Raw genomic sequence first — 21,851 nt, 5'->3', positions numbered from 1 at the left:
ACATGTTGTCAAAAGTCACTGCAAGCATCCTAAACCTTTTCTTGACAGATAAAAGCCAAGACAAGCTAAACGTACCTCTTCAAGTGTAGTATCTGAGACACCATAGCTTGAAATGCAAAGGTCAGCGAGGCGATCATCCAGGTCATTGAAGAGCTCAACGAAAGCACCATCTTTGGCAGACTCGTATGGCAACACATATGTGATCTCATGACCAAGGTCTTCCACCATGCGGGCAGCGGGAACATGCTTCAGGATTAGACTGGAGATGAGGGCTACATCAACAGGAACAACGGGAGATTCGGACCATGTAGTTCCTGCAGAACATATTGAACAAAGTGAAAACTTTAGTGAAGATTCAGGTAGTATGTGATGAACTGAAAAGTTATCCATCATTTTAAAGTTTGAGGTCCGGTGGTGTCTTACCAATCGCTGTGGCGGCCTCACTCTCTTGGTCGCTTCCTAGACCAGCATCCGAACTGCTCTCGGATGCATTGTCATCCTAGAAAACCAATGAAACAACAGTGTTTAAAATATTAGCTTAACAACTAATACATGTTTTTTCTTGGGTGCTTTTGCAAAAAAGCAAAAAAAAAGTGTACTTACTTTTTTGACAAAGGACACGGTGCTGCCTGAGTTCCTGCAAGAACTGAGAGAAGGCTCAGTGTTTTTCTTCACCAAGGTAAGATAGTATCCAGTTCCCAGTTGAGTTTTAAGATAGAGCGAAGATCCCACACAACAAAGCTTTCCATGGGAGATGATAGCAATACGATCACCCAGAATATCTGCTTCATCCATATGATGGGTGGAAAGAATGATAGTCCGACCTAAAAGATACCAAAAGTTCACAATGATTCAATACGATCTGATGGCATTTTCTTTGTTTTTAAATACAAAAAAAATGGGGGTAGTTACCTGCACGATACTTCAGAAGAAGGTCCCAGATGCCTCTTCTAGCGTATGGGTCCACACCAGCGGTGGGCTCGTCCAGAATAACAACCTTTGACCCTCCAACAAAAGCAAGGGCTACCGAGAGTTTCCTCTGCATACCACCTAAGGAGCTCAAAAATGTAAGTTTGCAACAAATCAAACAACTAACAAACTAGAATTTCAGCGGTCATAATGCCACACACCGGACAGTTGGCTGGTCCTGGATTTGCGTTTGTGTGGAAGGCCGGTATCAGTCAGAATCTGCTCTGTCTCAGTCTTCACTTCCTCCTCAGACAGACCCTTCAGACGGCCATAGAACCAGATGTGCTCTTCTACTGTCAACCTGAAATACACCAGGCCAAGCAAAGGTTGATTAGCATATACAGAAATGATTTATACAACCTTACCATCAACTGATAATGTGACTTGTTTTCAAATCATTTTTCTTGCAGGGCCTGATTAAAGCACTTACATGCTGAAGAGGACGTTGTGTTGTGGACACACTCCAAGGCTCCGTCTGATCGAACTGAGCTCTGAGCGAATATCTTTGCCCATTATATATGCAGTGCCAGAAGTGGGAGGGAAAAGGCCAGTTAGGATAGACCTAAAATATTGAAGGCAAACTGGAGGGTTAGATATTTTAACCAACAAAAACTAAATCCAAGCAGCCATTACTTTAATCCATATGATTCCTTCAGAAATAATTATAATATGCTAATTTGAAACAGTAATACATTTTATTATATTTTATTTATTTATTTTATGAAAAAAAAGTGAAATGTGAACTTACATGGTGGTGGTTTTTCCAGCTCCATTGTGACCTAGGAAAGAAGTTATTTGCCCCTCATAGAAGCCAAGTGTCAACCCATCGACTGCTAGTTTTTTGCCATGACGGTAGACCTTCACAAGACTCTTAATGTAAACTCCCAATTCAAGGTGAGTGGGTTCCTCTTCAGTGCATACAGCTTTAAAAAAACGAACACAAAACACAATTAATCAATTATTGTTTAAGATTATATCTAATGATCGAAATTAAAAACTCAAAACAGTCCACTGGCATATGCCACTGAAAACCAGATATGTTACTAAACATAGCTACACGTGTCAGTGGCTTCTTAATATTAACCACCTCTCCAAAATAGTATAGTTTTTAAGCTTTTTAATCAGTATTCGGCCAAAACATGAAAATAATCATGAGTTCAGATTTGTAATATTGGTGTATCCCTTATAAAAAAAAACTTACCCCCAGCATTACTCTTCTTTCCATGAACTGCAGTTTTGTTTGTGTTACTCTCTCCAAACCAGTACGATTTAGTGAAAGGGAAGTACCATGGCCTGGGAATGCCATACTGCCCCGGGAACACGGTCTCAATGTACCACGTCATGACCCCATACAGGAAGGCATCAAAGTACATAAGGATGAGGCAGGTGGTGAGGTTATAGTTGTCTTCTTCCACGGGGCTAGAGAAGAGGTTATTCCATTGGATGCCCACACCTTGCTCCTCAAACAGGGCAAAATACTCACAGCCAAATCCAAATGCCACTGGAGACAGTAAGCTCTGTGGACACAACCAAATTAGATGTAAGTGGTGGTGTTTTTTTCCTCCCTGAAGTACACATAAAATGTTAGTCATGTTTTTTGGTTCGCAAGTAAATTGTGAATAAAGAATGTTTAGGTATTTTACTGGAAAACTAGACCAGGTAACTGCCCAGGATCAATCCGCCTCAGAAAACCCTAGGGTTAAGTGCCTTGGTCAAAGTAATCTCATGTACTCTTCAGCGCTTGCTCACCTCTTACTGAACTCTTGTGTTTTTGGCCCAGATCTTTAATTTGTCTCTAGAATTTAACTACTTTAAAAAGGAACACCCCAGTGAAGCTTCCTTGTAATCTAGTGACAGGAACCAAAACCTACAATGGGTTTAAAGTACGATTTTACAGTTAAGACATTCTCATCGCACCCGTAGGTCATTTTAGATAAGGAGAGCAGTATAAATTAGTTTCCTTATGCAATATACTGTACGATAACCTAATGCACTTGGCCAACAATCGATGATGCTGCTGCACACAAATACATTTGCACTTTGTAACTGATATTTTTTATCAATTGTTTTTCAGATGGTCATAAACTTACAGCAATGACTTTGGCGCTGAAGCCCACGTAGTCTTGCCAAGCCACACAGAGCACATAAGGCAAGTAGAGCGTAAAGTAGATAATGCCCCCGCAAGCCGCTGCCAGGTTGGCACGTGCAAACACTGTACTGATCAGAAAACACTGCATGATGGTTACCACGGCGAATGACCCGAGGAAGAGGAAGACTATGCCGGGGTCACTATAGGGCAGGAGATTACCCATCTGGAAAGGTAAAATAAATCAGGTTTATTAACTGTTTTGCTTCTGTTAATGATGATTTCTTAAAGAATGCCACATAATGAATAATAATCATTATTACAATGAATAATATTAATCATGGTAACTACAGGCTATATTTTAAATATACAACTAAGAAATAAAAATGAATAAAAGTAGTAGTTTTTGTTTCACACACAAACACACACACACACACACACACACACATATATATATATATATATATATATATACAGGTGCTGGTCCTATAATTAGAATATCATCAAAAAGTTGATTTATTTCACTAATTCCATTCAAAAAGTGAAACTTGTATATTATATTCATTCATTACATACAGACTGATATATTTCAAATGTTTATTTCTTTTAATTTTTATGATTATAACTGACAACTAAGGAAAATCCCAAATTCAATTTCTCAGAAAATTAGAATATTGTGAAAAGGTTCAATATTGAAGACACCTGGTGCCACACTCTAATCAGCTACTTAACTCAAAACACCTGCAAAGCCTTTAAATGGTCTCTCAGTCTATTTCTGTAGGCTACACAATCATGGGGAAGACTGCTGACTTGACAGTTGTCCAAAAGACGACCATTGACACCTTGCACAAGGAGGGCAAGACACAAAAGGTCATTGCAAAAGAGGCTGGCTGTTCACAGAGCTCTGTGTCCAAGCACATTAATAGAGAGGTGAAGGGAAGGAAAACATGTGGTAGAAAAAAGTGTACAAGCAATAGGGATAACCGCACCCTGGAGAGGATTGTGAAACAAAACCCATTCAAAAATGTGGGGGAGATTCACAAAGAGTGGACTGCAGCTGGAGTCAGTACTTCAAGAACCACTACAAACAGACATATGCACGACATGGGTTTCAGCTGTCGCATTCCTTGTGTCAAGCCACTCTTGAACAACAGACAGTGTCAGAAGCGTCTCGCCTGGGCTAAATACAAAAAGGACTGGACTGCTGCTGAGTGGTCCAAAGTTATGTTCTGTGATGAAAGTAAATTTTGCATTTCCCTTGGAAATCAGGGTCCCAGAGTGTGGAGGAAGAGAGGAGAGGCACACAATCCACGTTGCTTGAGGTCCAGTGTAAAGTTTTCACAGTCAGTGCTGGTTTGGGGTGCCATGTCATCTGCTGGTGTTGGTCCACTGTGTTTTCTGAGGTCCAAGGTCAACACAGTTGTATACCAGGAAGTTTTAGAGCACCTTAATGCTTCCTGCTGCTGACCAACTTTATGGAGATGCAGATTTCATTTTCCAACAGGACTTGGCACCTGCACAAAGTGCCAAAGCTACCACTATCTGGTTTAAGGACCATGGTATCCCTGTTCTTAATTGGTCAGCAAACTCGCCTGACCTTAACCCCATAGAAAATATATGGGGTATTGTGAAGAGGAAGATGCGATATGCCAGACCCAAGAATGCAGAAGAGCTGAAGGCCACTATCAGAGTAACCTGGGCTCTCATAACACCTGAGCAGAGCCACAGACTGATCGACTCCATGCCACGCCGCATTGCTGCAGTAATTCAGACAAAAGGAGCCCCAACTAAGTATTGAGTGCTGTACATGCTCATACTTTTCATGTTTATACTTTTCAGTTGGACAAGATTTCTAAAAATTTTTCGAGATACTGAATTTGGGATTTTCCTTAGTTGTCAGTTATAATCATCAAAATGAATAGAAATAAACATTTGAAATATATCAGTCTGTGTGTAATGAATGAATATAATATAGAAGTTTCACTTTTTGAATGACATTAGTGAAATAAATCAACTTTTTGACGATGTTCTAATTATAGGACCAGCACCTGTATGTAAAACAAAATTACCGAAATTTAAAAATGAAAATAGAAATATTAATAAAATATTACAAATTTTAATAAAAACTATAATAGTATCTCAAAGATACTAAAATAACATTAATAATAGTAAAAATACTGGTGTTTCTGTACATAGTATTATTTATGTATTTAATATTATAGTACTATTTATCAATATTCTGAATTAGCCTTTATCTTTTATATTTTTAATATTTTATTCATTTTCATATTTCAATTTAGCTTTAATAAATGTTTTATTTCAGTTTTAGTAATTTATATTTATATTAGTTCCTTGCTAAGGCAAAATGTAAACATTTCAGCTGTTTCTTTTTTCAGTTTTTTTTTCTCCATGTAATAGTTTTACTAATACTACTAATAATTGTTGTTGTTATTATAATGATAAGTAGTATAATAAAAAAAAAAGTATTCAGATCAAATAACACTAAGAGATGATGGAAGAATAACGGTCATAAAGCACTCCTAACAGAAAAAATACAGAAAAAAAAATCTAAATTGCAATAAAGTATAAATAATTTGTAATAATTAAACTGATTACTGAATTACTGCTCTCCAGAAAACAACCTGTCTTAAGATCTGCTGAGGTCTTTTTAGTACCTTGAGTAGCAGAACCAGCAGGCCTGCGCTGATGAGAAGTGGGATGAGGCTGCTAATGAACCAGCTGAACCACAGGATTCCATTGTCCAATCCCATAATCCTCATGGTCTCTTTTAGCCGGGCCTCCTTTTCATAGACAACACCTTTGATGATGATGGCCACTGAGTACATCCAGGCCAGAGTCATGAAAAGTGGCATGGAACGGCTCATAATGCGAAGGAAACTACAGGAAAACAGCAGAATATTTAATAACTGTTCCTGCTGTTACAGAACATACAGAAAGACTAGAATAAAGCAGTCTGGACAAGCATGCATTTTTTCTTTCAAATAGGGGGGAATAGGGGGAATAGTTTAATGACATTCCCTTCCTAGTTTGCCATCTCTGTTATTCGATTAGGTTTATTTGCAGTGCAGTGGAATGCTTACATATCATCTACGTAACATGGATAAGGCATCTGTTGGATGTAAACACCAGTCTTCTCTTTGGTCCCAGTAACCGCTCTGATGATGCCGTGTTCAACTACATCCTGAAGGTAAGTAAATCCTCCCCAAATATACCGCAAATCCTCAAACGGATCAGCCCTGGGACCAGGATCCCAATACCTGGCAACAAAAACACAATAAGCATGTGATTTTACAGCATTCTATCTATTCTGTCTCCATTATTGGGCAGTTTAGGAAAGAAAACAAAGACGTACCCATCTTTAATCTTGTTTGTGCGCTCCACGTTGTCGATGTCCATGCGGATCTTGTAAGTGACATGTGGGGGAAGTTCAGAGCTGTTGGACTGAACGTCCAGAAACACAATTCCCGCCCAAAACTTTCTGTTATCCAGGAGGCTCATGGACTCTTTCAACAGTTTCTCCTCTGTGCTCACAGGTTCAAGTTTATCCAGGTTTACACACTGTAAAATAAACAACATAATTAAGTCACAATGTGTCTTTATTAATTTGTGAGTTGATCTTATTTGACTGTATTAGACTATTATGTGATTTATAATGTGTGTGATTTAATGAATAACGTTTATAACTGACCTAAAATAATATATTTGACCTGTAACAGTCTTTAATATGGTCTTGTATTACTGTAAAAGGGAACTTTTGACCCATTAAAAATGACTCTGTGTTGTTTGTCTTCTCCAGTCATGTGATTCCTGTTATCTCTTTAATCGAAATTCAAGTTGATTTTTACTTCCTTTTTATCTTTTACTTCTCATTCTGGATTCCTAATGTACGTCATATTGCTGAATTAGATGTATTCAAAACTCAAAAACCCACACAATTCATGGAACAGGACATCCAAACCCATTTTACATGTGACTTTCTCACTACAAACATGAAATCCAGCTGGTTGCGACATGCACGTGCTATGGGAATCATGATTTGTTGTTGATGAGGTTTGTGTGATAGGGTGTATGTGGGAGACAGATGGATTATGAGATAGAAAAAATATGTGAAGGAGGAGAAAAAAAAAGGTAGCATGAAAGAGAGGTGGTCTGACCTCCATGAAACGGGATATGCTCATTATGGCCTGGTCCGTCTCATTGAAGATGTCCCGCCATGTAAACGCTGTTCCATGGGGACGTGTGTCCTCGGAGTGCTTGGACAAGAAGCTTATAGCATCCTCCACGCTCCACTGAGTCCCAGCCAACTGGGCACTAAAAAAACTAGCAGTGGCATTGTTTCGAAGAAGCGTCTGTGTTTGGAAGAACAAAGAAAAGGAAATTAGAATGAGCTTCAACATTGGTAATGTTGACTAGTTCCAGTTTTGCACTGCAACTTTCAGCCACATGCAAGCAGTAATAAAAGTAAGGCATATCATACCCGCATCAGATCCATTTCTTCACTGTTCTCCATGAAATTCCAAACCTTCGGTCTGGCTTCTTCCCACATTCCTCCTAAATCTCGTAGAATTCCGAGCTCCTGAAATGTCTTGTTGACCTGGGAAAGAACAAGAGTGTTAATCAACAAATCATAAAGTACCATGTGCATATGTTTTTTTTTTTTTTTTTTTCTTTTTGGAAGTTTACCTCATGAATGATCTTCTGTGTTGCAGGGCTGTGTGGCGTGTAAAGGATCTTCCCCATCAGGAGAGGTTTCAATGCTCTCCAGATCATTCGAGAGATGGGACTGGCTTCCATGTTCTTCATAAAGTTGTTACAGTACGGAGCTAGAAGCACAATACATGAGAATATGCATTAAAGAACAATTGAGCCTTCATTTAATTTCACATACTCTGCATCATACTTCATATCTGGTTGACGTACTGGTGGTGTTATCATAGACTGAAACGGGTTCGTCATCACTGTCGTTGTGGCTGCCGAACAGTGCCTGGAAGTTGCTGTCCTCGTACCAGTTGAGGGATTTGATCTTGAGGCCGCCGCCTTCTGGATGTCCACACACGATTCGGGACACAGCCTGGTACATCAGACTCGGTGAGCCGGTGGCGTTTTCTGTCAGAAACAATATTTCGTTTCGCAGGTCACTCCAGCTCCTCATACTGGCCAACTAAAACAAAAATCACAGAGGATACAATTGAAATTGGAGTCAAGAAGACATATAATCACATAACAAATTTACTTAAGAGGTTTCCATTAGTTTGTTAAACAGACATGTCGGTTTTTAATAATAAATTGGTATGCATCTTAAAACAATAAGTTGAACCAAAAAAGGTAAATTCTCTCATCACTTTCTCACCCTCATGTAGATCCAAACTCATATTTTATTTTTTTTATTTTTTTTTCATTATTCACCATTCAGTTTTTGTGAACTGAATCGATACACAAATGGCCCAAGGGCCTGTCAAGCCTAACACAGCTCACTTTAGACAAACAAACCCTCCCATGAAAAGCTGGTTCTGCTTTTTCAACACGCAAAGGGTTTTGTTAAAAATAAAATAAAAGTCTATCATAAATGCACTATTAAGCTGGGAGGTTTGCTTTTCAAGGTTGGCTGACAGGAAAATAAATCTTATTCTGTACTGGTCATGATATTTCATGTTTAAACAAACCCAACTGCCCCAATAAAACTTAGATTTTTTTTATTAATTTTATTAATCTTAAGGAAAGGTCTCAAGTGTGTCTTCATGTAATCTGATTGCTGTTTAAGAAACATGACTGAAATTTATTAGTGATTTTTCTTTCCTACAGGTGCTTTTTCAATCTCGAGTTAACTTGAATCTTTGAAAGTAAGAGAAATACAGACATGTTTTGCTAAGCACACTACTCTTGCTTTAACTGTAGTAGACAGTATCTACACAGAGTACATACAGTAGTACTTACAGTTAAACTAAAACAATAGTAGGCAGGAAACAGTAGGTTAGTATTATGAAGATATCGATTGAGTAGAGAATGGCTTCTCCGGGTCAAACATTTTAATGCAGGTCTGGATTAAATTGTACAGGATCAAACCATGTGAGCCTTACGGATCTGACTCAGCAAGCAAACAAGTCACATGCTGCTAATTTTGTGTAAAAGTGCACAGAGAATGGAGGGCGGAGGGTGCAACAGATGTCCTACTGCAAAACAAAACACTCAAACAGCGGGGGAGAGAGCAGGAAATCAAGAAGGAATAAAGTGCTATCTTAACATCACAAAGCTGTACAGAGGGGGAAAAATATGCAAACTTCATAGTCAAACTGCTTTTCTTTTTTCCTATTTTCAGAATAAATAGAATTTGGTATTTGGTGCACAAGAAACAAGAAGTTTTTGCTGCTTAATATTTTTGTGGAGATCATGACACACAACCATTCAAAATGCTGTGACAACCAAGCTTGTTCTGCAATAACATTAAATTAATCAAAAGTGACTGACATTTCTAATGTAATCTGACTGACAATATCTAATAAAGATTTCCATTTCAAATGAAAAAAATGAAAAGAATCAAAAAAAAGGAAAAAAAAGTAGTGAGCAGCACAACTGTTTTCAGCAATGATAATAATGGGAAATGTTTCTTGAGCAGCAGATTAGATATAAAGCATATTAGAATGAAGACTTAAGTAATGATGATGAAAATGTAACTTTGCCATCACAGAAATACATTACATTTGACAACATATTAAAACAGAAAACGTAATTGAATACCATTAATTATTCCAACATTTTGAACATTATTGTGTGTATATATATAATACATTCCACATTATTGTGTGTGTATATATATTATACATTCCATATAGAAATATATATTATTTCCATATATCTTCTGTAATTTTGCTTTTCAAGTTTTTACACAAATACAGATCAAGACAATGATTTTTGCACTTCATCCAGTCTCATACCAACACACTGAAAGTTTACTAGACTTCACCATCCATCTCAAACGTGAAAGTGAGCCAGCAAACCAGAGCAGTGGGTTGCTTCATTCACTTATACTCGTAGCCAAAGATTTCCCTCTCAGCTGAGCAGAAAACAGAGGGGCTTTTGTATGGACAAACAGGTCATGAACGCCCATCTCACTCCGTTAAGCAAATGTCTTTATTGGGGTTTTTGGAAACTGACTGCTGAGTAGATTGTTACTTTCTCTCTGGATGCTTGTTCAGCTGTGTTTGGTTGTATATCTGTTCAGTTGGGAGCTGAAACAACTTTCTCTCCCTCCCACTGTGCACTGTTACAGCTGGAAAATGAGACATTACCGAACCCATCGACACATACAGGCCCTGTGTGACACATTTTCTGCTGCGTCACAGGCCCAGCAGTTGTCCTCACCATTAAATGTCAATTTTACTCTTATGGGATGATTTTAGAGTCTTACTGTGTGCAGTTTGTTTGAACTATTATAGACAACGTTCACATGCATTTCTTTGACAGTTTGCAGGATTGCTCAGGAACATTCTACCTTGTCTGTAGTGATAAACTCATAGACTTCAATGGTAAGTGAATAATATGAGGTCTACCTCCACAGCCAGTGATCCCAGGCTCTCCAGAAGGTTGTCTGTGGCTTTGGCAACTAGACGGACATCAGTGGCATTAGTCCTTGTGTTTGACTGTAAAAAGCAGAGAAATAATTAAATACACTTATTGAAAAAAAAAGTTAGTAACTTTCTTAATATATATATATATATATATATATATATATATATATATATATATAAATAAAGAGAGAGAGAGAGAGAGAGGGATAGTTTACATTAATATTATATTTGTTTATAACATTATATAAATTTGGATTATGTATCATATATGTATAATATATAACAAATATAAATAAAATGGTAGTGCATATGTTTATTTTATTATTTAAAGAATTTATATTTTGTTTTACATTGCATTAGGTTAGTATATATATATATATATTTTTTTTTTTTTTGGTTTACATTAAGTTATTGGATAACTATGTAAATTAAATATTATACATAAACCTGAAGAAGTCATTTACAGATAAAAGTTTAGGTCATTTACAATATTGTGTCACTCGGTTTACATGATTGTTCTTGTATCTAATTTGCACATCTGTAAATGATCAAAGAACCATTCATGCCATGCATTTTATGAGCCATTGGCAAGCGAAGTCAAACTAAGATGACATATTTATTTGGTATTCCACTGCACTTCACTTCTTAAGAATCCCAATGATGAGTCAAAATCATATTTCATTGACCAGTGTGATCTATGAGTCAAACTGATATTGAGCTGACATATTTCTTTCCCATATACAAAGGAAGAAGTAGAAGAGAGGAACTGAAGCTGTTCAAATGTCCATCTAGGCTATATATTAAGGTAGGTGTGTAGGGCAAAATGCAATGACATGCATCCTCCAACGCTCTTCATAACCAGCTAGCTTGCTCTTTTTCCTTTCTTTCTTTTAGCTGATTGTTGTTTGTGTCAGTGCATGCAAATGATAAAGTCACCTGGTTCTGTTTTTAACAACTCAGCAAAAATAGTGGAGGAGGGGAGGACACTATTGTACTGCTTTAGGAGATAAGATGATCTCACCCTAGGATGTGCGTCTACCTAACCTGGGCGTAGGTTTGACGCAGAAGTAGAAATCAGCCTTAAGCCACTCAGGGAGAAATTTATTAAGCAACAGTTTAATTTAAACCCTTTCCAGACCATTTTATACTGGCCATTACTGTAGACATTTGCATTCCTTTACAGTAAAATCGTTTGTGTCGTCTGCAACACAAAACAAATTATGCATAATCTGGATACCCTTATAAAATTAAAGAAGTGTAGTGAGGGTGCCAAATGGTAGAATGTAAAAATATGAAAATTATATTTTGCATAAAGATAATTAAGTCTCTTTTAGGACCATTAGAATTTTGTGCACTGTGAAATTATTTTCTTGACTAATAAAAAAATAATAATAATTGTGCCTTTTTTTTTTGGCAATTACTCTAAATTGTGATTATCATTTATTACTTTTTAGTATTTTAATATCTAAGTTAACAATAATATTGTTTTAACCCTGAGAAAATTACCATTTTGAAATATAGAAAAGGAAATAACTGTTGAAATAAATATGATAATAATAATAAAATTTAATAAATTGAAACCACGTGTATCAAATCTGTTTATTTTGATTCACTGTACCATTTGTCTTACCCTAATAGGTTTGAGGAAATCCAAGTTGGACTTGAAGTGTCTCTCGGCCTGGTCTAGCCAGCTATTGGGAGAGCTGCAGATAAGGTCCTGGGTGAATCTTGCCACCCTTTTGTCTGATATGCTCACAAAATCCTCAAGTGTGGTGGAGCTGCACATGTCCCTCAGATGGACGCCAAAACCTTTGATCAGCACCTAAAACATGAGGAGCATTGGTAATAAGTGGTAGATGTGAGAGCAGATAAAAGGTGAGGGGTTTTGGAGATAGAAGGGGACAGAGCTGTTCATATGACCCGTGAGTTTGTTATCAGGACAATATAAGGCACTTAGCCTAGATGTCTTGAATAGACATTACGAGGGTACATTAGGGTAAAATTAGGCTGCCAATGGTCATTTATGAGGACTGTAGATTGCGTAATGCCCTGAGGGGATGTCTCACAGCTAACAGCTGTTGATTTACAAACAAAAATCAAGTTGCTCGCTGGTTCCTAGGGGCAATCTAACAGTATGTGTGGAGGTAAACTATCAAAACCAACCTAGAAACATTGAATATGCCTTACAAACTCTATACAGCTAATTACAGTACTGCAAGTGTGAGGTTTGGGTGGGAAAATAGAAAACTACAATAGTCATGTTCACATTTATGCTATAAAATAAGGTTTTTCCATTCTTACCTTTTCAAGATTTACATCCGCTTCCAGCACATTCTGTACATAATTATGGGAAAAGGAGGCGTTTTGTTGGAGGAACGTAGAAAGGGTTTCATTTTCATGCAGGAAGTCCTTCAGCTTGAAACCTAAGGACAAACAGACCACTTTAGTGTGTGTGTGTTAAGTGCTTTACAAAACCACCATACAATGGCTATAGTTACCGGTTTTCAGCAATTTGACCAGACTTTTAATTTAAGGAGACCTGCACCCGTGTTTCAGGATTAATGTTTTTGGAAACAAACCCCGTTTTTTCATTAGTTTACATTTACTTCACATTTTTACAAAACCGAGAACTTTTATTCGCAGTGCATGCGCTCTCTTGCTGAATTTCAGCGCTGTTCATTCAGGTGTGGAGCCTTTGTGAGAGTTAACTACATACTTGTGTGATCTCCTTACATTTCTTTCCTCTTTCAAGTGCATGTCTGAGCAGGCCAGCTAGAACGGTTCCCTGGGTGTGGAAAGAAACATCGTCTGATCCATCGTGTGATTCCACAAACAATGTACACAGAGTTTAGTTGCCTAAATGTTCTGAAATCTAATCCAGAGAAATTGGTCAGTCTCGCATAAGACTCCCCTTCCTTCCTTAAATCTGTGGCATTACACTATCATTCAATAGTTCAAAGGTTTTTTTGTTTAGTTTTTTTAAGAAATTAATAGTTTTATTTAGCAAAAAGACCTATTAAACTTATCGAAAGTGACAAAAATTGACATTGTTCCAAATTATTAAAATTTCAAGTAAACGGTGTTTATTTAAACTTTCTGTTCTTCAAAGAAACTGCTTTCAACATTAATAAGAAGAAATGTTTCATGAACGGCCATTCTGAAGGATCATGTGACACTGAAGACTGGAGTAATGACAATGTAAATTCAACTTTGTCATCACATGAATAAATTACATTTTAAATTTGATTAAAATAGAAAGCAGCTGTTTTAAATACTAACAATATTACACCATTTTTTTTTATCAAATAAAACCTTAAGCAAAAAAGACCTGAAACTTTTGAATGATAATGTAATTCCTTGATTATCTTACAGAAATAAGTAAATTTTTTACATTGTCTGATAAATATGATGATTCACAGTCGAAACAATAAACCTCAAATGTGGAGATGGATCTGCTGAAATTCAAAGTCTGGTCAAATTGAGAGTTTTTCTGATCCCTTTTTTTTGATGAAATACCTAATGGCGCTTTTCCACTACACAGTACCAGCTCGCCTCGACTCGGCTCTGTTTGGTTTTCCACTGTGTAAAAGTTGTACCTGTACCGGCTTCCAGGTACTTTTTTTCGTACCACCTCCGGCGAGGTTCCAAGCGAGCTGAGGCGAGCTTAGGCGATACTATAATGTGACGTGAAAACACAGCAGACTGCTGATTGGTCAGAGAGAATCGTGACTATTCACTGCGTCATCAAACTCTCCTGTTTTTTTCAGCAGTGTTTCGTTTTGCTGCCCTCAGCCTCTCCTGAAACAACGTTTGTCTTCTTGCTGTGAGAAACAGCCACATCCCGAGGATCAAAAACAACATGCACTCGATTTCCTCCACTGTCCTGTGTGTGTGGGTAGCGGGTGTGTGTCGTGTAGAAGATTACGTCACGGCAGTTTCCTGCAGCGTCGCTATGACAACCAGGTACTATTGTGGAGGTACTATCTGCAATGGAAAACGGAGCGAAAAGCGAGCCGAGCCGAGGCGAGTCGAGCCGAGTCGAGTCGAGCTGGTACTGGTAATGGAAAAGCGCCATAAGTGGGGTCAAGTCTGTAAATTTGGGGACATCTCTAATGTTGCTAGACAGTAGGCTAGCCTCTTTCTCCAATCCATGCGTCTTCCTCTTTCTCCAAGTCATACCTGTTGTGCATGGAAAAGTGTAACCATTCACACCTACAGTATCTAACAAATACCTGCGATAACCCTCACCCAGAGCAGCCCAACTGTCTCCAGGACTTCCATCCGTGCTGTTCAGGAAAACAAAGCCTGGAAGTGTGTCCATTACTAGAGAGGGGTTTCCTGAACTATTCAATCACTTCCCCAGTAATAATTATTTTCAAAAGAGAGTAAAGGGGAGGAAATAGGGGAGTAAAATGGGGTCTGAAAAGACATGTGCAAGGATCTTCTGAAAAGTCATGGCCAATTACATCTGTAAGGGCAGGTATATGCAAGCTTAAAATGAGAAGGTCTAAATGAGCCATGGTGAAATCAAGATACGTATACGTAATCCAGTTCTCAGACAGTTTTAACTTATGTCTTGAAATTTACACTGACATTCAGAAGTTTGAGGTTGGTAAGATTTTTTTATATCTTTAAAAGATTCTTATACTCACCAAGACTATTTATTTGATAAAAAAAAATATGACTCTTTACTATTTTAATATATTTTAAAATGTAAATTCTTCCTGTGATGAGGAAGCCATTACACCATTATTCAGTGCACAAACCATCTAAGTGGTCGCCATTTATAACAGCTAGATGAATACAAAAGTCATATGCTCAAATAAACACTCATTTACCAAAGAGAAATCTATTACACCTATTACATTATTCTTATTAGCATCATATTTTCTGCATGAATGTTTTCAACATTGTGTGCCATTATGAGGATAATGTAAAGCAGCTATTTAAAGCTCTTTGTGAATTCAGGATCACAGCTAATGACAGCAAATGATGTAGGTGTGAATGGGTTCAAGCGATAACTATAACCTAAACCCAAAGAACTCAACTCTTTTATGTCTGTTACCATTAGTTTTAATCAAAAGAGGAGAATAAAGACAGAAATGAATGAGATCGCAGCATGCGGATGCCATGATAAGCCCCACAGTAAGTGGATGGTGGGTTCAAAGCATTCCTATAGGGCTTGGGCGCCGAGTTGCATTCTGGGACGTGGCGGCCATGTTGCTGGCCTCGCGAATGTAAACATAAAGCAAGTTGAACGAGAAGAGCAGAGTTGGGAGAAAGAAAAAAGATGTTAAAATCGCGAAAAGGTTGTGGGATTTATAGGGATACGCTAAATAGGGATGCCAGGGACCGGTATGTGGACAAAATCTGCACCATTAACGGTTTGGATCCATATGAAATTCCCAACAAAGAGTGGAGTACCGACGACAACGACTTGCTGCCGCACTTTTGCATTTGCGGCTACCTTGTTTGTTTTGTGAGCGCTTACACTTTAGAATAGTTCTGAAGCTACAAGTCATAGTAGTCTCATTTACAGTTCACAAATGGATTGGTTCAGGAGCAAATCATAGAATCGGAACAGCGGCAAACAGTATTCAGTAATCCGGTAAGCTGCGCTCTAACTAGCTGCTAGTTTAGTAACCGTTAGTGCTAACAACCATTCACACATGGACTTTTAACAATATTTTCAAAAGTGTAGTTAGTAGCTGTCAACCCTCCCGTTTTTTCCGGGTTTCTCACGTATTTGAGCTCTTTTCCCGCTGTCTTCCCGTTTGAGTGTTTTCCTGTAAAATATCCCGCTAGTCCTTCAATCGGACCTGTCAAGTCTCTGTGTCGTTGTCCTGTTGCTACTCCTTGCCCTTCCAGCGAAACAGATGTTTTCAAGGCATCGTTTTGCTTACTTTAAAGCAACCTTAGCGTGATGTTGGGCTTTTTAAGATAGCGTGGTTGTTGTGAGAGCACGATTTCACACCAATCTGTAAGCAAAGTCACGTTAGACCTAGCTTCACAAATCGCTTAACGTTAGTTAATGCAGCAGTTTTGTAGTACAAATTTTTGCTGTCAGCAGAGGGATAGCAACAAAAAGATGAATGTTGAAATTTCCCGTATTTTGGATGAGTAACCCGGGAAATTTCCCTCATTTTCAATGTTGACTTAAGCTATATAAATTAATATTCAGATGTTATGGTCTCCGTGGTCGCGCCTCCAAGCAGGAAAGCGGTGTAAAGTTAATCCATTCTCATTTTATTTTCCCCATGGCGATTATGTGTTGTGCTATTACACCCCACAATACAGCAACGGTTTACCATGGTTGAAATAGATTTTTAATTAATCAAATTAAGACACACGGATGAGAGGGAGTATGTCTAAACACTGCACAGTAGTCAGAGAAGCAGTAAAGGAGGCCATCAACGTGGCGGCCACGCCAAGTAATGACGTTATGACGCCCAAGCCCTATTGTCATCAATTTTTAACAGGTGGACATTTTCTGAACCTATATTTGAAGCAACAGGAATGCTTATAGTTAACTGTGTATTTTGTTACATTTTGCATCCATTTGATCCTGCTTTTTCTGTATGGATCTAAAAAACAGTTAAGTTATCTACCCATTTCATTACACTTCACTTTTTGTTAAATACATTCTATATATTGTTACTGCTGACATTTTGTTATGGCGTCTATGCAACCTTTTCTCCATTAGGCAGAGAATTGCAATTAAAGCTCACTTAGCGTGAGAATAGAAGTCTGTGAATGGGAAGACACTAAATGAATAGGGCAGGTAATGCCAGAGGACTGTTTTTTGGGATGGGTGTGCATATTTACACCCACACTGGGCCTGAAATTGACTTGCCATGGCTTGTATGAAAGGCTTGATCCGTCATTCAACCACCCACCTCCTCCTCTGCCAGTTGAAAAAGGTCACTATCCCAACAAATCCTCACAGACTGACAGGTATTAACCTTTTAGTTATGTATTCAGTTATTAATTAGAATGAGTAAATTTATGCTAGGTGTAGTGTTTGCTTTGGAATATTACAATTGCTGAAAAGGGCACAAAACATGACACAGTTCAGCCCAAAAAAAAACAAAAACAAAAAAAACATGCCATTTATGCACTCTTATGTAATTGCAAACCCACATGACTCTTTTTGCTTGGTGGAACATGAAAAGGAACAAGCTAAAATTTAAATTTTTAAGTCATTTATTACTAAAAAAACTACACTGCCGGGCTAACTTGGTCTCATTTGGTCATTTGCATATTCAAACTTGATGAAAATGTCAAGTTAATGATGTTTATGTTCTTATTGGTTTCTTAACTCCGAAGTTTGAATATAAATTAAAATCATAAGTAATAATGTGGCTTTAGGAGACCTTAGTGATATGGATCACTTACAATGTTTTTTGTCTGAGCTTAGTCACTTATGATTTCACTTTATGGAGAAAAAAAAAACAGCATTTGATGTTTGGAAACACAAGAGGATATTGCTATTTCTTTAAGAAAACTTGATGTTTCAGGCAATTCGACTGTACTCACCAGCTGTGTTCTTTTGCATGACTTTTAGTGCACTGATTAGCTCCTTGAATCCGTCTAAGCTTTTGTCATTTTGACTGTACAGTAAGATTTTCTTGGCATCAGAAAACAAACGTGAGATTCTGAAGAAGAAATTAAAATTACTAACAAATTGCAGTTCGTGACTTATATAACATATAATTGGCCACATTTTAGAGTTATTTCGAAATCTCCAGCAGTAGGCAACAACTGACATGGAATCATTAAAGTTTCCAACAATTCCTGGAGATTCCCCAGGGGTTGGGTGTCGGAAGCAGGGATTGTTGGCATTGCAGACGATGCCCTGGATCCAGGGCAGGGTGCCTGCTGAGGGCATGGCTTTGTTGGGAAAGTGACCTGTAATAAATAAAAGGAGAGAAAATAAAGAGGGTTGAAAAGAGAGTTTCCACATTAAGGCTTTCTTGGAAAGCAGAAGAGAAGAAAGTGTACACAATAAAATTGACACATGGACATGATGTGCCAGACGAGATTTTCCTTACTTCTGTGTACATGTACATCCCTGTGCTGCGGCACAGCCCCAATATACAGTACAGATAATTGTAATGTACCCTTAGACTGCCTTATCTTCCCACGGACCTAAAAAACATCAGCAAGTATCTAACTCTCCATCCCTGGAGGATGTGTACTCTATGAGGGGACCTTATCGAGTGATTAGCTAAGCGGAATATGTGACCTATGTTCCCCCACAGACTCACTGTTATTTCTGTAATGAGTCAGATATGTCGGTCCACTATCAGTCAACCTTAAGACTGCCAACTGCTCCACTGCTGAGCACAGCAAAGATAAGATAATACTTAAAGTATGAAGTAATCAATTCAGGGGCTATTTGTTCAATTCCACATACATTTATTTAATTTTAAATAATTGATCATTTCTTATATATACATATATTTTAGGTCTAATGTTTTATTCATCCACATAATCTTTATGGAATCTTTAAGGGACTTAAAAATGCTGGATTCTGAGTCTTAAAATTGATTATAACCAACATGTTGGACATCGTTCTTTCTGTCCATTTAATCACCTCAGCAAGAGAGGTTGCACCTTGACTGTACGTGCATCTGACAAATCTATTTGTCCATCAGCACACTCCAGACTTGGGGAGAAGTGAAATTCTGCACAGGACCCCCCATTTCCTGTGAAAAATCAAAGTGGCACCAAATGGACACATCTGCACGTCAACAAGACCTCATGAACAAGGCTCACTGTTCCACAAAGAAGAACAGAAAGTAATCTATCTATTATGGTACAACATTTAATGTATTATGTCTTTTCAAAGGCCACTAGTTAGGGATTGAGTTTTAAATTCCTGGCTAGTTTACAGCTTGTGACAACTTTTTATATAAAACTTTATCAATTAGAAAGCCAATCAGGCATGATAAAAGCTCAGGTGCAATAAAAGAAGACATAATGACACACTGAACAAACCAGTTAATAAATGCGGCCATCAAAGTCACTTTACTATCAAATAGTAGCTAATATTAAAATGTAGACCATTTTGTGTTTGTTTGCACTCTAAAATGCAAATATGACGCTCACTTTGTCTATAGGGCACTATTTAAATCCCAGCATGCTCCTGATACCCTATCTTTCTATACATCATCTGTGACTGACACAGCACAGATTACATAAGTTATCAGTGAGAACTCATAAACACCCTGCAAGTTTGACACATCTGATAATGATACACCATAAAAAAAAACATTCAATGAAACGAAACGTGCATTTTCGCCCCGTGTGCAGCATGTATTTAGGTTATGCAATGCAATTTATAAGCACAGGTTGCATTGCAAAAGTTGTTTTGCATACAACACGTGAAAGCCAATGTTAGTTTTCCAATGCCAAGTCAGAAATCTAATACAACAAAACAGGATAAATGCTGCCCTGTGTAGATACCTCACAACACCATTACTTCTAAAATGTTTTTTTTTCTTTCTTTTCACAGGTACAAAACTGAGGAGTGTACTTACATTCATGTTGCTCATAAGGCGGATAGTTCAACCTCACAGTGATCAGGATGAAGAAAATAAAGAGAGGCCACACAATCTCCGTCAGCAGTTGGAGCTGCACAAGTCAAACACACAAGGACAAAAACAGTCAGCATTTTCTGTAAAGTGCGGACACTTGAGACCATCTGTGGCCCTGGTGAAACATGACTAATAGAGCTCTCTGAAAAAAGCTCTCAAGCCTGTAATGTCTAAGGTATGAGCTTCTGGTGTGTAATGTCATCAAGGGCAGGTTTTTATTAACAACATTTATTATCAGTACATGACAGGGGATCGATCAGGCCCTCCAGATATAGTAGAACAGCAGACAGGATCATCCACTGGGAACATGGCCTGTCTATATAGACCCAGTAGGGAATGAAAGCAGTCTGACCACTCATTCTCCATTTAGCACTTTTGTGGGTTATGCTTCTATATTTTAAACCAAAGAAAATCGCAAGCGCATCAGTATTGAACTGTTTCAAACCATTAAACAATATAAAATTAAATTAAAGCACTTTTTCATGCAAGATTTTAAAAGTACCAGGTTCTACCATGTTATTTTGACATTTACTATGAAACAACCATGTTTTAAATCATCTTGGAAGTACCTTTTAAATGCACACACTTCAGTACCATTTTATACATCAAAACAATATAGTATAGTACAACCAATGTGCTTTTTATAATGCTTTTAAGAGTAAAATACTCTGTTTTGAGGAGGTGGCAATTTGAATTCAATGTCTGTCTACATTTGCATCACTTTTTCTGATAGGAGCACCACATAAATATGGTTTGCATGTACATTTACCTGAAAATCATACTATAACAGCATTCTATATTGAAAAGATTTAAAAATTATTAAATATATGGGTTGTTTTGGAAAGTAAACAGCTCAAGATCCTAGAACTGTATTATAAGGAATAAAGAACTGATACATTTTAATAAAAAAATGACTCAAATTACATCTGAAATAATCTCCAGAGGCATAATGTTGATCTCAAATAGCAGTATGAGTTTAAATGAGTTATAACAGTAACAAATTTGACTTTACTTTTTAGCAAACCATAATGTGTGACGTTTACATTAAATTATTTTTTATACTAAATTTGCTGTCCTTACTGTTTGTCTCCTTCTGTAGGTAAAGTTCTTCCACAGCAGCAGACCCAGCTGAGTGGAGATAGACATCTTCACTCGGGTCCCTTTTCACTCTCAGCTCTCAACTGCAATCACACAATGGAGACACGCGGGTTAAAAAAAGGCATCCAGCAGCGACCAACATAACAGCTCAATAGTCCAGGACAAAGTGCAACCCTCCTATCTGAATCTCTGCTGCTCTCTCACGTCTTCCCTTCTCATCTCTCCTCTCCTGCCCCGTTTTAGAGAAGGCCAGCCTTTCTTTTTTCTTAGAATTCCTGAAAGTGGTGGACCTTGTAGTGTCAGAGTTCCATCAAGCAAGGAATTTAACAGGCCATTAGGGTCTCTGGGGTAGGTAGCTTAAGCCATGTTTGATCAAAGAGCTTCATTTAAAATGCACAGATTTGCTGGAAGTCAGGGAGAGAATCTGTGTCCTTGCTCTATGTTAACGATGCTATTCAAATGTGAAAAGGTCCAGACATTCTTGAGTGATCTTCATTGTTCTCACTGTCTGGC

General features: G+C 37.8%; 1 protein-coding gene across 1 annotated transcript in view; it reads right to left on the bottom strand.

Annotated features, from left to right (window-relative positions):
• LOC132113872 (phospholipid-transporting ATPase ABCA1-like) overlaps positions 1-21,612 on the bottom strand; it is a 32,517-nt gene extending 10,905 nt beyond the window's left edge. The window contains exons 1-23 of the mRNA XM_059521908.1: positions 21,321-21,612; positions 20,184-20,277; positions 18,408-18,549; positions 18,178-18,296; positions 12,943-13,064; positions 12,272-12,463; positions 10,624-10,713; positions 7,997-8,237; positions 7,760-7,899; positions 7,554-7,670; positions 7,231-7,425; positions 6,429-6,634; positions 6,157-6,333; positions 5,731-5,953; positions 3,060-3,281; positions 2,171-2,486; positions 1,718-1,892; positions 1,400-1,531; positions 1,131-1,270; positions 913-1,050; positions 604-824; positions 424-499; positions 76-314 (exon numbers count right to left, since the gene is read on the bottom strand). Coding sequence (XP_059377891.1) covers positions 76-314; positions 424-499; positions 604-824; positions 913-1,050; positions 1,131-1,270; positions 1,400-1,531; positions 1,718-1,892; positions 2,171-2,486; positions 3,060-3,281; positions 5,731-5,953; positions 6,157-6,333; positions 6,429-6,634; positions 7,231-7,425; positions 7,554-7,670; positions 7,760-7,899; positions 7,997-8,237; positions 10,624-10,713; positions 12,272-12,463; positions 12,943-13,064; positions 18,178-18,296; positions 18,408-18,549; positions 20,184-20,277; positions 21,321-21,386 — 3,783 coding nt within the window. The 5' untranslated portion in view covers positions 21,387-21,612. The remainder of the gene's footprint in view (positions 1-75; positions 315-423; positions 500-603; positions 825-912; positions 1,051-1,130; positions 1,271-1,399; positions 1,532-1,717; positions 1,893-2,170; positions 2,487-3,059; positions 3,282-5,730; positions 5,954-6,156; positions 6,334-6,428; positions 6,635-7,230; positions 7,426-7,553; positions 7,671-7,759; positions 7,900-7,996; positions 8,238-10,623; positions 10,714-12,271; positions 12,464-12,942; positions 13,065-18,177; positions 18,297-18,407; positions 18,550-20,183; positions 20,278-21,320) is intronic.
• Positions 21,613-21,851: the final 239 nt, after the last annotated feature.

This window comes from Carassius carassius, chromosome 33, assembly GCF_963082965.1.
Source record: "Carassius carassius chromosome 33, fCarCar2.1, whole genome shotgun sequence".
Lineage (NCBI taxonomy): Eukaryota > Metazoa > Chordata > Actinopteri > Cypriniformes > Cyprinidae > Carassius > Carassius carassius.
Note: the sequence above shows the minus strand (reverse complement) of the source record. Positions and strands in the feature narration are given on the sequence as shown.